General features: G+C 59.8%; 1 protein-coding gene across 5 annotated transcripts in view; it reads right to left on the reverse strand.

Annotated features, from left to right (window-relative positions):
- The window catches only part of FLNC (filamin C), a 60281-nt gene that overhangs the window by 35948 nt on the left and 9281 nt on the right, over positions 1 to 15052 (reverse strand). For all 5 annotated transcript variants that reach the window (XM_077807927.1, XM_077807933.1, XM_077807932.1 and 2 more), the window contains exons 2-8: positions 13131 to 13379; positions 11038 to 11135; positions 9452 to 9602; positions 9024 to 9142; positions 8431 to 8508; positions 6430 to 6592; positions 6143 to 6343 (exon numbers count right to left, since the gene is read on the reverse strand). In XM_077807927.1, the coding sequence (XP_077664053.1) occupies positions 6143 to 6343; positions 6430 to 6592; positions 8431 to 8508; positions 9024 to 9142; positions 9452 to 9602; positions 11038 to 11135; positions 13131 to 13379 (1059 nt within the window). The remainder of the gene's footprint in view (positions 1 to 6142; positions 6344 to 6429; positions 6593 to 8430; positions 8509 to 9023; positions 9143 to 9451; positions 9603 to 11037; positions 11136 to 13130; positions 13380 to 15052) is intronic.

Raw genomic sequence — 15052 nt, forward strand, 5'->3', positions numbered from 1 at the left:
ACTCAGCTACCCTGTCTTCCCTCTGAACCGGAGACACAGACTGTTCACTTACCGAATCAGCATGAGACACTCCTCTCTCGACAACCTTGTCTCCCCCACAAGCTGGCCAAACCCAGCCACTTGGTTATAGGACTGTTCAACTTTCTTAACAGCTCTCACTCCATCTGAGACCTTCTCAGAGCTCTCCACACTGGATCTTTCAACAGGAAAGTCAGTGGATCCATTCACAGCAGAAAATGTCCAGCTGTTAGGAACTGAAACTTTCTTGGTTAAATCACTTTCACACCCTTCAGTTGCTGTAAACTGCTTGCAAAGACTCCATGAGGATTCCTTTCCCTAGGGGCTTTTCTATGCAACAATTCACCCCTCACAGAAATTCTGCCTTTTCCCTCTTCACCTAGGGCTTGCTCTAGAGGAACACTTTCCTGAGCAATAACAGACTCTTTCTGGGTCTCCCTTACATCCAGAATCACCTCTGGCCCATCAGGCGGATTCCTACACAATCCCCTTTCAGGCAAACTGACAGATTTCCTAGATAAAAAGGTCAGAAGCATTCTCCTTCCCTTTGCCACACACAAGTTCAGGAATCTTTTCCTTCTTGCTACAGGTTTCCACACGCTCAGTAGGTAACACAATCAAATCCCCTTCATGCTCTCCTTGTGCCCTGACTAGGATCTCACCCTGATCAGACAGAGTTGCGACACCCTTTCCCAGCCACACACTAGCAACGGGCAAAATACAAGCACCAGAATTGTCTGGTCTCTGGGATTTCGCCATGACACTGACTGGATGCAACCTAGTTACAGGGCCATTCTCCCGAGCAGACACAAACTTAGGACCCTTCCCATCCTGGGCTTTAGCTGAATCCAGAACCAACTCTGAGACAACTGCACCATTCTCAACCATCACAGGCTGAATGGCCCCTTCTGTCTGCTCCACAGACAAAGAAGAGCCGGAGACACATTCTCCTTTCCCAGACACCCAGCTTGGGATCTCATTCCCCTGGCCCCAGCACACAAGGCTGCTCACAGACAACTGCTTGGAGACCGGGGTAGCTCCCTCCATAGGCAAGTCAATACCCCTGACAGACACGTTTCCTTCACTGTCCCAATTCTCCACCCAGGTAATAGGTAAGGTCCAGGGACACTCATCTTCCACTCTCCTCGCCTTCCCACCCTGCTGACTAGACAAAGCCATCAGCTCACAAGGCCGCCTAGGCTCATCCAAACTTTCCTTACCAGGCACATTGCCACTCCCAACAGATAACCTGCTGCTCTTTTCACTACTCTGAGGTACTTCCAGCAAATCACAGTTACCTTTTCCAGGTTCACTTTTACAAGCTGTACTAGCCAACAATCCATCACCCATCAAAAATCGACCCTTTCCTTCCTCAGTTAGGGCTTCCACCTGACCATCCACTTTCATCTGCTCCTGAGAAACATTGTCCTGACCAATGAGTTCTTTCTGCTCTTTATCTAACTCCAGATTCACTTCTGAGACGTTAGACAGACATTCCGAAACCTCATTCACAGACAAACTGCTCTTTTCCTTAGACAAACCTTCGGAGAAACCCGCCCCAGGCAAATCATTGCCCATGATAGACACAGGTTTAAGATCATTCCTTTCCTGTGACTGGCTACCTGGACTGAACAAAGCTTTAATATTTTCCCCAATCAAAAGATCCTTAGGCAGTAACTTCCTTATACCAACTATAACTTCATGTTTCAGAGTAACAGCCGTGTTAGTCCGTATTCACAAAAAGAAAAGGAGGACTTGTGGCACCTTAGAGACTAACCCATTTATTTGAGCACAAGCTTTCGTGAGCTACAGCTCACTTCATCCGATGCATACATATAACTTCATGCTTAGAACCATCCCATTCAAGGTGGATTCTGGCTAAAGGCACGCTTACAGTAAACTCACAGAGGACTACAACATTCACACTATGATTTGGTGAGTAATCTTCCTCTTTCACTAGATCTGCTTTAACAAGAGTGATGTTAGAAGCCATAATTTGCCCTAAACAGCTTTTACCATTGACTTTTACACTCTCTGAATTTTTCACCACAACTCCCATCCAGAGCATTGGCACAATGTAGGGGGCCACCCTCTACTGAACTCACAGTAAGAGCATTTACATATAAGGTGGCAGTGTTGGGGTACATTTGGTTACACCCAGACAACTGCTCAGAGTCATACAACGTACCAACATTGTTATAAACTGGACTTCCAAGAGGATACAGTTTCTGCTCTTCTTCCATTGCTTTTTTGACTGGAAGCAGAAGTCTGGGCGTCTTCTGTTGCATCTGGTGAGCTTTCTTCTTCCTTTCATCAGCGTATTTTTCAAATTCAACATTCCTTTCTTTGGCTTCTTTCTCCAGCTGGGCCAAGGCTTGCTTCGCTCTCATTCGAATATCTGCCAGTTTTTGTTCATGCTCAAGTTGCAGATTACTTGCTGCCTTCTGCATTCTAATTGCTTCTGCAGCCTCAGGTAAGACCTGTGCTCCTGCCTTCTGATCACTGGCCATTAACAGAGCTCTCAGTTCTTGATTTGTAGCTTTCTTTCTAAAGCTTATCCTCTTTTCTGAACACAAATCTTTCAGGGCTTTTTTGTCAAGCCCCTCATATGCTCTTTGCTCACCCATTGCAACTGCTCTTTAACCAACCAAACTCTCAATACCAAAAGTCAAATTTGGATAGTGTGGGGTTCTGAACCAAAGCTTAATTGACCTGGTTCTGTGGATCCTAGCACGACTACGCCACTGTAATGATGCTGGTTCTGGCAGGACCCAACGGAGAGTGCCAATTCAGGACAAATTGCTTCAAGCAGGGCAGTTACAGCCCCAGGCTGGGGTAGTTTTTCCACCTCTAAGGCACCAAACCAGCTAGACAGAGAGGACTTTGGTTTTACCCCACCGGCTAACCACAAGTCACACAAGCAATTCCCTTAGACACTCCAGTTCCCCAGTATCACCGCCAGGGCCACCCGTTATGGGGGTGAATGGTTATGAAAACCAATACCCCAGTGAAAGAAAAACGGTTCTCTCGATCCCAAAGGACCAAGCCCCAGACCCAGGTCAATATACAAGTCAGATCTTACCCACAAATCCCGCTGTTGCCAGTCCTTTAGAATCTAAAATCTAAAGGTTTATTCATAAAAGGAAAAGATACAGACGAGAGCTAGAATCGGTGAAATGGAATCAATGACATCCAGTGATGGCCAAGTTCTTGGTTCAGGCTTGCAGCAGTGATGGAATAAACGACAGGTTCAAATCCAGTCTCTGGAGAACGTCCCCAGCTGGGAGGGGTCGTTCAGTCCTTGGTTCAGAGCTTCCGTGTAGCCAAGTCCCTCCAGAGGGCAGAAGCAGGATTGACGACAAGATGGAGGAGCTGCCGCAGCTTTTCTCAGTCTCCTGCCAGGTGGTCTCTGCTTTCCTTGTCCCAGAGACAAGCTGCCCCTCACACGGCCTGAAAAACCCTCAGCCGTCTGTCCGTAGGCAGGTCCCTGCGTACCTGGCTAAGTCGCAAGGTGTATCTGCCTTCTCTCAATGGGTCAGGTGTGTCGCTGATGGTCCTTCATGGGCCATCCAGCCGGCTAGGCAGAGCTGACACCAACGTGTCTGGGGTGTCACCCAGAAGCACAGCACAAGTTTGAACTACAGACAGTAGAGAGCCAATACTTATAACTGTAAATACAACGATACACACAAGCAGACAGCATATTCCTAAGCAGCAAACCCCAACCTTGTCTTAGACACCTTATTTGACCCACTTTATAGAAGATTTGGTGCCACTACAGGACCTTGGTTGCAACGATGATCTATACGGTCCCAGTTCATGTCAATAACGTCACAGGGGGGTGGAGAGGCACAGAGCTGGGGGAAGAAATGGAGGGGCAGGGCTAGCAGCAATGAGGGGCACTGAGCAATGGGAGAGGTGGCAGCTCCCAGCAGGCTGCAAGGGCATCCTAACCCCGGCTTGCCCTGTGCCTCCGTTTACCCATCTGAAGAATGGAGCCCCCCACCACACCCCTGGCGAGCTAAGGAATATCTGGGGCTGTTATATGTAGACCACTGGCGAAAGGGGGGTGCAGCACAGAACCCAGGGCATGGGCTAGAGGGGACCTAGCAGGCCCACCCCACTGGCCCCAGCCCGGCAGCACCATTCCCCCCACTCCTGCCAGTGTCCCAGAGACCCCACCCCTGGCTCGCTGCCCTCCTCCTGGGGGAGGCACTGTGCCGCGTAACCCCCGCTGTGCGGGCATCCAGCCGGCCAGGAGCTGTTGGACCCTCCTGGCCTGCGGAGCTGGAGCTGGTCTGCCTGGGACCTGGGGGGCACCGTCAGGGGCCTGGCTCCCCCACGGGTGGGGCTGAGTGTGAACGGGGCGGGGGAAGCCATCTCAGGGCGGCCCAGCAGCGGGAGGAAGCCACGGTGAGTCAGGGATTCCTGTTTGCGTGGTGGGACTGGGGCTGGCGGGATGGGGAGGTCGCCCGGGGCTTCCGGGTCACAGAGCAGCCCCGGGCGCTGCATACCAGGAACAGGTGTCTCCTGGCCGGCAGGGGGATCAGCACCACCACTGCGGTGTGGGGGGGGTGTTAAGAGCCCCCCTTCCCACGGGCTGCAGAAGACAGGGCACAGCAACCCCGTGGGGCAGAGGCTGTCCGGGGCAGAGTGCTGCAGAGCACCCAGCAGAGGCAGAGGCTGCCATAGAATCATAGAATATCAGGGTTGGGAGAGACCTCTGGAGGTCATCTAGTCCAACCCCCTGCTCCAAGCAGGACCAATCCCCAATTAAATCATCCCAGCCAGGGCTTTGTCAAGCCTGACCTTAAAAATAACTAAGGAAGGAGATTCCACCACCTCCCTAGGTAATGCATTCCAGTGTTTCACCACCCTCATAGTGAAATAGTTTTTCCTAATATCCAACCTAGACCTCCCCCACTGCAACTTGAGACCATTACTCCTCGTTCTGTCATCTGCTACCACTGAGAACAGTCTAGAGCCATCCTCTCTGGAACCCCCTTTCAGGTAGTTGAAAGCAGCTATCAAATCCCCCTCATTCTTCTCTTCTGCAGACTAAACAATCCCAGTTCCCTCAGCCTCTTCTCGTAAATCATGTATTCCAGTCCCCTAATCATTTTTGTTGCCCTCCGCTGGACTCTTTCCAATTTATCCACATCCTTCTTGTAGTGTGGGGCCCAAAACTGGACACAGTACTCCAGATGAGGCCTCACCAATGTCGAATAGAGGGGAACGATCACGTCCCTCGATCTGCTGGCAATGCCCCTACTTATACATCCCAAAATGCCACTGGCCTTCTTGGCAACAAGGGCACACTGCTGACTCATATCCAGCTTCTCATCCACTGTAACCCCTAGGTCCTTTTCTGCAGAACTGCTGCCGAGCCATTCGGCCCCTAGTCTGTAGCGGTGCATGGGATTCTTCCGTCTTAAGTGCAGGACTCTGCACTTGTCCTTGTTGAACCTCATCAGATTTCTTTTGGCCCCATCCTCCAATTTGTCTAGGGCCCTCTGTATCCTATCCCTGCCCTCCAGCGTATCTACCTCTCCTCCCAGTTTAGTGTCATCTGCAAACTTGCTGAGGGTGCAATCCACACCATCCTCCAGATCATTAATGAAGATATTGAACAAAACCGGCCCCAGGACCGACCCTTGGGGCACTCCACTTAATACCGGCTGCCAACTAGACCTGGAGCCATTGATCACTACCCGTTGAGCCCGACAATCTAGCCAGCTTTCTATCCACCTTATAGTCCATTCATCGAACCCATACTTCTTTAACTTGTTGGCAAGAATACTGTGGGAGACCGTGTCAAAAGCTTTGCTAAAATCAAGGAACAACACATCCACCGCTTTCCCCTCATCCACAGAGCCAGTTATCTTGTCATAGAAGGCAGTTAGATTAGTCAGGCATGACCTTCCCTTGGTGAATCCATGCTGACTGTTCCCTACCACCCCGCTCTCTGACCAGGGTCGCCTCTGTGCCCCGCTCCCAGCCCTGGCATCAGGGATCCCCCAGCCCCACTGGCTTTTCGGGGAGGGGTCAGCCAGCACCTCCTGGTGGGCTGTTGGGCTGGCATGGAGGGTGGGCACCAGCGAGGGGGCACGGGGCAGGCTCTCACCTTCGGAGATGTTGACGGCGAAGGGGCTCCGGGGGATCTGGGTGCCGGCGAAGGTGACGCAGATGGTGTGGGGTCCCTCCAGCACGGGCCGGTAGGTGCAGCGGAAGGTGCTGTCACCTTTGTCCTCCAGCACCACCTCCACGGTGTCGCGCCGGCCCTGCGGGTCCACGATGACCACGCCCACGTCACCCGTGCCCGCACCTGGCACAGACAGGCAGCGTGAGTGCCAGACCCTGGCAGGGCTCCGCCAGCCCTCCCAGGCCCTGGCCTCCGCCCCACACCCCTACCTGCTGTGTAGATGTCGAAGTAGGTGGGCTTGTTGGCCACGTTTCCCACGGGCTCCAGGCCGGGCCCCCGTGCGGTCACCTTGTTGGCATCGCCCAGCGCCATGCCCACATGGACATTGAAAGGGCTCTTGTCGATGTTCTGCCCGGCAAACAGCACCGTGACCTGGGCCAAGAGAGCGCTGGGTGAATCCCTGCCTGGGCCCCAGGGAGCGGGCGAGGGGTCAGCCGCGGCGAGGGGGGCACTGGGGCGGCGGCAGAGCCCCCTGGCCAGGAGGGGGCTGGGCTTCTGTTTGCATAGGGCTTGTGACCTGCCAGAGCACTTCCCGGCCTGAACGCTCCTGAATGCGGCCACCTCTGGGGGGGGACACGGCAGCGAGGGCAGGAGAACCCCGCATCCAGCAATCGAACAGCCCCCTGTGACTGACATAACCTGTGACCGGGTAGATCATATATATATTTGCAGAAAATATTGTACAGAGGTTGTCGTGTGAGGTGTCATGGACAGGTTAGGATTGGCTGGGTAGGATTATGCTGTCTGTATGGGTGTATCATAGTTGAAGTGATGAACATTGGCTATGTACCTGTACCTCAATGTGCTTGATTCTAAGTAGCCTCAGGGAAGCATTTGGTCAGCTTCTTGAGAAGGGACTATTCTCAGTAAGTGCCCAGTCAAGAAACACTTAACTGACAGTGGACCTTGGGAGAAGCCGATCTACATCTGAGTTCTCCTGGGAGCCTTCAAACTAAGTAGGGGGGATTTGACAGCAGCCTACTGAAGGGGGGTCCAAAGAGGATGGAGCTCGGCTGGTCTCAGTCGTGGCAGATGACAGAACAAGGAGCAATGGTCTCAAGTTGCAGTGCGGGAGGTTTAGGTTGGATATTAGGAAAAACTTTTTCACTAGGAGGGTGGTGAAGCACCAGAATGGGTTCCCTAGGGAGGTGGTGGAATCTCCTTCCTTTGAGGTTTTTAAGGTCAGGCTTGACAGAGCCCTGGCTGGGATGATTTAGTTGGGGATTGGTCCTGCTTTGAGCAGGGGGTTGGACTAGATGACCTCCTGAGGTCTCTTCCAACCCTGATAGTCTATGATTCGAACATGTAAACAATGGCGTCGGCCTGTAGACAGCTGAGTCATGCAGGGACATGTGACTTGCCCACGTGACTCCAAACGCCATCTTGGTGCTGTGAGGGAACCTGCCACTGGAGGAGACGATAAAAGGCAGCTGCCTCATCTCCACGTGGTCTTCAGTCCTGCTTCCTGCCTCTGGAGGGACCTTGCTACAAACTGAAGCTCTGAGCCAAGGACTGAACGACCCCTCCCAGCTGGGGACATTCTCCAGAGACTGGATTTGAACCTGCCGTTTATTCCATCACTGCCACAAGCCTGAACCAAGAACTTGGCCATCACTGGCTGTCATTGATTCCATCTCACCCATCCTAGCTCTCATCTCTATCTTTTTTCCTTTTATGAATAAACCTTTAGATTTTAGATGCTAAAGGATTGGCAACAGCGGGATTTGTGGGTAAGATCTGATTTGTATATTGACCTGGGTCTGGGGCTTGGTCCTTTGGGATCGGGAGAACCGTTTTCCTTTCACTGGGGTCTTGGTTTTCATAACCAGTCGTCCCCATAACAAGTGGCCCTGGTGGTGATACTGGGGAACTGGAGTGTCGAAGGGAATTGCTTGTGTGACTTGTGGTTAGCCGGTGGGGTGAGACCGAAGTCCTCTCTGTCTGGCTGGTTTGGTGCCTTAGAGGTGGAGACCCACCAGTCCGGGGCTGTAACTGCCCTGCTTGAAGCAATTTGTCCTGAATTGGCACTCTCCGTTGTGTCCTGCCAGAGGCCGCATCGTTACACCCCCCGGGACATGGGGAGCCCCCCCAACCCTCACACAGCAGCTGTGTGGCCCTGGACAGAGGGGCCGACAGGGCCCAGCCACCGGTACCAGCCCTTCCCCGTCCCACAGCACCAGCTGGGGGCTCCAGCCGGGCGGGCAGCTCACCTTGTGCAGCCCAGCCACCTTGGGCACATAGGTCACCGAGTACGTCCGCTTCTTGTCGTTGTTGGGGACCACCTTGGCCTGCGGAGGAAGGCCCCAGAGGTGAGGCTGGGGCAGAGGCTATGCCGGGGGGGCTGTTCCCCAGCACCCCACCCTCAGGAGGGCCCCAGCCGTGCCCAGCTGTGCCCCAGGGCGACTCACTCACATGGTGCCCACCAGAGAGAGGAGAGCAGCAAGGTGCAGGGCATCATTGAGAGTCACACAGGGAATCAGGGTCAGAGCTGGTGATAGAACCGAGGAATCCTGGTTCCCAGACCCCTGCTCTAACCCCCCAGGACCCAACCCAACCCACCCCCCTCCGAGCTGGGGTTAGAACCCAGGCGTCCTGGCTCCCAGCCCCCAGCTCTGACCCACCAGAACCCAGTCCCCTCCCAGAGCTGGGGATAGAACCCAGGCGTCCTGGCTCCCAGACCCCCAGGTCTAACCACTAGACCCAGCTGCTCAGAGCTCCTGCTCTCTGTTTGCCCTGGCCCCACCAGGGGGATCCCCAGGGCAGGGGGTGCGGGAGTGGCAGGCCGGCCCCCAGGAGCCCCTACCTCCTCGGTGTGTCCCTCGGGGTCCTCGATGTAGACCAGCACCTCGCCCAGCCCCGCCTCCAGGGTCTCCACCGTGAACTGGGCCGGCTTCAGCACTGTGTTCCCGTGGGGCTCGATCCCTGCGGCGCCGGGACAGTGGAGCTCAGAGGGGGGGCACCAGCCGGGGCTGCTCCCCCATAGCCCTGCCCGGAGCGCTTCTACCCCTCCCCCACAGCCCCAGTTCCTGCCCCTCTCCCTGCCCCTCCCCCACACCCAGTTCCCTGCCCCTCCCCTGCTCCCAGTTCCTGCCCCCATCCTGCCCTGTCCAGTTGTGCCTGCTCCCCCCCCCTGCAGCCCTGGCTCCCAGGGGCCCCTCCCACGTGGGGCAGGGCGTTATGGAGCAGGTAGCCCTGTCCCAGGCCCCCCCAGCCCCAGGGGTGGGGCCCTACCGGGGCCGTAGGCAATGGCCTTCTTGGGGTTCAGCTGCTTGGAGCGCAGGGGGGCCCCGGGCTTCAGCTTGGCCTTGGGGAACTGGGACAGGTAGGTCATGACGGAGTGTTCGTCCACGTCGGGGTCCACGATCTCCTCCGGGGCGATCACCTGGGGGGAGGGAGCGGGGCCTGTGCTCAGGGCGTGCCCCCGAGGGCCCCCCAGCCCCACCGAGAGCCCCCCCGCCCCGATGCGCCCCTGCCCCCAGGAGCCCCCCAGCCCCACCGAGAGCCCCCCCGTCCCGATGCGCCCCTGCCCCCAGGAGCCCCCCAGCCCCACCGAGAGCCCCCCTGCCCCGATGCGCCCCTGCCCCCAGGAGCCCCCCAGCCCCACCGACAGCCCCCCGCTCGACACGCCCCTGCCCCCGAGAGCCTCCCATCCCCACCGAGAGCCCCCCACCTGACGCGCCCCTGCCCCCGAGAGCCAACATCCAGAGCCCCCCAGCCCCCCCCAAGAGCCCCCCACCCGACGCGCCCCTGCCCCCGAGAGCCCCCCATCCCCACCGAGAGCCCCCGGCCCCGACATGCCCCTGTCCCCGAGAACTCCCCAGCCCCACCAAGAGCCCTGAGCCCCAACACGCCCCTGCCCCCTAGAGCCGACACCCAGATCTCCCCAGCCCCACCGAGAGCCCCCCGCTCTGACGCACCCCTGCCACTGAGAGCTCCCCCAACCCCACAGAGAACCCCCCAGCCCCAACATGCCCCCCCAGAGCTCCCAGCCTCCTAAGAGCCCCCAGCCCCAATGTGCTGCCCCCAGGGCTCCGTTGCCCCCCAATCCTGACTGCGGGGGGGGCCGAGGGGGCAGAAAATGTCAACCTGGGTTCCCAGCAGCTGGCCAGTGTGTTGGGGGCCGTGCCAGGTGCTGAGTGGGAGCCACCAACCCCTTCACCCTGAGGTGCCAGTGTAACACCCCCTTCCGCTGCCCCGGATGCATTCCCCAGCGCAGGGACAGGCCCTGTCTGGGTCCCTAACAAGGCTGGGGTGACACCCAGGCCCACCCAGCCCCAGGGGCAACTCTCCCATGTATACCCTGAGATGGGAAGCAGGCCCGACTGGTTCCCGGGGTGCTGGCTGGGGGAGCTGTGTCCATGCCTGGCTTCCCCGCCTGCCCCCAGCCCAGAGAACAGCCCCGGAGTGCCCAGGGTTGCCCCCCATCTGGCCCCCATGCGGGTGGGGGGGGTGTGCCCCAGCCCAGAAATGGCCCCAGAGTGCCCAGGGGTGCCCCCCCGTCTGGCCCCCATGCGGTGGGGGGTGTGCCCCAGCCCAGAAACGGCCCCAGAGTGCCCAGGGGTGCCCCCCGGTCTGGCCCCCATGCGGGGGGGGGTGTGCCCCAGCCCAGAGAACGGCCCCAGAGTGCCCAGGGGTGCCCCCCACCGAGAGCCCCCCCGCCTCGACACGCCCCTGCCCCCGAGAGCCCCCCAGCCCCACCGAGAGACCCCCCGCCCTGACACACCCCTGCCCCCGGGAACCCCCAGCCCCACCAAGAGTCCCCCAATCAAAGAATGGCCCCAGAGTGCCCAGGGGTGCCCCCCGTCTGGGTCCCGTACCTGGGGCACGCCCAGCCAATCGTCCGCTTGCTGCATGGCTTCCCGGGCATTCTCCACCGGCTGGTTGGGGTCCCAGGTCTCCCAGTCCGGGCACAGGCCTATGGGGCAGGAGTTCGGGAGACGGAGTCAGACCGGCGGGCGGGGCGGGCACGGCCTTGGCAGAGAGATACGTCTCGCCAGGAGCCCTGCTGACAATGGGGCATTGTGGGCTTCCCTGGCACTGTGCCAGCTCTGGTCTGGGGGCTCCTGGATCCCTGCTGGGGTCTCCACAGGCATGGGAGTCCCCCACTCTTGCAGGGGGGAGGAGACAAACAGGATCCAGATTCCTGTGCCCCCGATTGGACTCAGGACGGCTCCTTCCTTGCTCCTGTCCAGCCTAGAGCTGCCTGCGGAGGGAGTGCGCCGAGTGGTAGAGCCAGGCCTGGCCCTGTGCGTGCCTCAGTTTCCCCATCTGGGCCATGCAGCAGGCACGGGTGTATTGGCCCGGCCAGGCTGGGAACGTGTTGGGAGCTTGGCGCTCCCAGGCAGTGAGAGCTGGCAAAGGGCAGAGAACTGGACTGTTCCAAATATTAGGCTCAGAGCGATGTGCCCGTTGGTGCCACGCCCAGAGCCGCCCTCCACGTGGTGCTGCGCTCCCCCCTACCCTGCCCAGTGGCACCCAAGGTGTCTGGCTAAGCCCGGCCGCTGCCAGGTACCATGTCCCCAGCGCTGAAATGCAGCCCCCTCTGGGGTGGGATGCAGCAGCTGTCTGCCAGAGCAGGGCAGCCGGGCAGGATGGGAAGAGGAGATGGCAGGCCTACAAGCCGTGTGCGCAGGGGGACAGGGAGATGGAGGACCCCCAAGCTGCGGGGGGATAGGGAGATGGGGTCCCCCCAAGCCATGTGCGCAGGGGGAGGGGGAGCTGGGGGACCGCCAAGCCGTGGAGGGGGAATGGGGAGATGGGGGCCCACAAGCCATGTGTGCATGGGGGACAGGGACCTGTGGGATCCCCAAGTCATGTGCGCAGGGGGACAGGGAGCCCATGGACCCCCAAGCTGGGGGGGGGGCGCACCTGTGTGTGTACCTGTGGCGGGGGGGGGGCGCATCTTGAATGGGGGCACATATCTGGGGGGGGATTTGCACTGCCGTGTGCTGTGGGGTCTGCATGTTGGGAGTGGGGGAAGGGCAGGGCATGGCCTTGTGTGTTGAGTGTGGTGCACAGGCCCTGGGGGGGTTCCGGGGGGGGCTGTGTGTGCTGGGGGGGTGCTGTACAGGGAGTGGGGGGCAGGTGTGTACAGTGTGTGGATATCGGAGCTGGGTGTCTGTCGGGGGGATGGGGGTGTCTGCGGGGGTGAACAGGGGATGTCTGTAGGGGTCTTTGTATAGGTGGGTGTCTGTAGGGTGTGTGTGTAGGGGAGTGTACTGGGTGTGGGTATATAGTGGATGTCTGGGGGTGTACAGGGCAGGGGGGTGTACAGGGGGTGTACTAGGCACGTGTACAGGGCTACAGGGTGGGTACAGGGCAGGAACAAGGGTGTGGGGGGCATACAGGGAGGTATGGGAATGTATGGGTGGCATATGGGGGAACAGGGGAGGTACAGGGGCATATGCGGGGTGTGCGGCATATGGGGAGTACAGGGGGCATATGGAGGGGTACAGGGATACGGGGGGTACAGGGCAGGTACAGGGGGGTCCGAGGCAGGTACAGGGGGTATGAGGGTGTATGGGTGGATCTGGGGCAGGTATGGGGGGGTACAGGGCAGGTATGAGGACGGGGGGACAGGGGATATGGGAGGATCCGGGGCAGGGTTGAGAGGGTCCAGGGGTGTATGGGTGGATACAGGGGGTCTGGGGCAGGTCAGGGGGGTGCAGGGGATACGGTGTGGCAGGGGGTCCAAGGGTGTATGGTGGATACGGGGGGTCCGGGGCAGGTCAGGGGATATGGTGGGGTCCAGCGGGTCCAGGGGTGTATGGGTGGATATGGGGGGTCCAGGGCAGGTATGGGGGTTCAAGGGGGGTATGGGTGGATACGGAGGGTCCGGGGCAGGTATGGGAGGTCCAGGGGGGTATGGGTGGATCCAGGGAGTCCGGGGCAGGTCCAGGGAGTCACTCACCCGGGGCGCAGTTGTCCACCAGGGCGCCCAGGGCTTTGCCGTCCTGCCAGTCCCGGTGGAAGTTGGTGATGGGCAGCTGGGGCACCTTGTTCTGGATCCAGCCCAGCAGCCGCTGCTTCGGCGTCTGCTTCTTGGCGTCCTCCTCGTCCTCGTCCTCCCACATGGGCATGGAGATGGAGTAGTGCAGGATCAGCGTCCACACCAGCCCCAGGATCAGCTTCAGGTTCCCGTCCACGATGGCTTTACTGTCTGTGGGGACAGGGGGGTCAGGCAGGGGGCGCCGGCTGCCCCTTGGTGGGGGGGTCTCACGGGCATCAGCAGCCCCCTTGTGGGCATCGGGCCGGGATCACCCGGGACATGGCTGGCAGGTGCAAAGCAGCCCCCCCGGCGCCCCTCACACCCGACCCGCAGCCCCATCCTGCCCCCTGTCCTGGGGGAGAGCCAGAGACAACTTGCTCAGGGCGGGGGCAGGGGGGAAAGATCCCCATCGCCAGTACTCCCCCCACCCCAACAGTATCCTCAAACTGGGCAGCTGGGGGCTCCCCTCGGCAGTGACCTGGGGCCCCCCCACCGATGGCTCTCCAGCGGGGGTGCATGGGGTGCTGTGTGACCCTCCCCTGCCCCGCCCCACCCCCTGTGCCCCGTGCTCTGGCAGCGTGCCAGGCCTGGGTCCAGGGAACAATGCGCCCGCCCGCCCCTTCCTGCTCCTCACTCTTTCCATAAACACTCGCCGGGCGGAGCCGCAGGGGCCGGACTGAGAGCAGAGCTGGGGGGGGCCCTAACAATGGACCCCCCCCCCAGGTCTTAAGCTTAGGAGGGACAGGGGGTGCCCCAGGGCAGGGGGGCCCAGGGCAGGCCGAACACTGAATGCCTCCAATCCAGCCTGATCCCCCCGCACGCCCCACTGCAGCTCCTTCCCCCTCCCCCTGCGCCTCTGGTCTCTGCCCTGGATTCCCCCCGCCATGCTGTCACTCCGCCGCCCCCCCCGCCCCACACGGCCAGGCATCCTGCTAAGCCCAAGCTGCGGGAGAATCCCCGCCAGAGCGGAGCGCTACGGAGCTTCTGACACACAACCGGCCAGTCCCCCTCCCAGCCCGCAGGGGGCAGCGCTCCTCCCGGAAGCATTGCGCCACGGCCTGTGGGAGAGGGGAACGCCGGCCCGGCTTGCTTCACACCCCCAGCAGGCCCTGCACCTCTGCCCGGCTGAGGGGGCAGCTGGGCCAAGCGGGGAGATGCCAATGCTGGAGGAATGGTGGGCCCATTCCTGGTCGCGGTGCAGGCTGGGTCTGTGCCAGCCCCCTGCCCCAGCTGGACGCCAGTGGGTATGCCCCAGGTGGGCAGGACTTTCCCACGAGGGTGCCCTGCGCTCAGTGCTGGTGCCACGCGGCGGGGTGTGACCCCTGCCATCCCGGCACTTGTCAGCTTTGCCGGCCATGTTCTGCCCTCCCATGGGGCAGGGAGGGACTGTCTCGTACCCAGCGGCCGCACCTCACCCCAGAGGTGGCTGCATTTCAGAGCTGGCGGCCCAACCCGCGTGTGGGTCTGAGACGTCCATGGGCCGCTAGCTCCGCACGCCGGGGACGCGAGGCTGGGGGCTGCCGGGCTCAGCAAAGCATGAGCGGCCTTCCAGCGGCATAGAGCCTGGGCTCCCGGGGGGCATCGCTGCACAAACCCTCCTCGCCCGGACTAACAACGGCCCCCTGCCCCCCGCCAGCACCGGGAAACTGAGGCAGGGCGACTGACTCAACCAAGATAAACCAGTGATTCAGTGGAAAAGCCAAGCACAGAACCCAGGAGTCCCGGCTCCCCCCACCTCCCCAACCATTTAACTCCCCTCCCCTCCCCCAGCCAGGAATGGAACCCAGGAGTCCTGGCTCCCAGATCGTCTGCTCTAAGCACTACACCCCTCCCCAATATAGCCC

The sequence above is a fragment of the Eretmochelys imbricata genome, chromosome 1 (genome assembly GCF_965152235.1).
Source record: "Eretmochelys imbricata isolate rEreImb1 chromosome 1, rEreImb1.hap1, whole genome shotgun sequence".
NCBI classification, from domain to species: domain Eukaryota; kingdom Metazoa; phylum Chordata; order Testudines; family Cheloniidae; genus Eretmochelys; species Eretmochelys imbricata.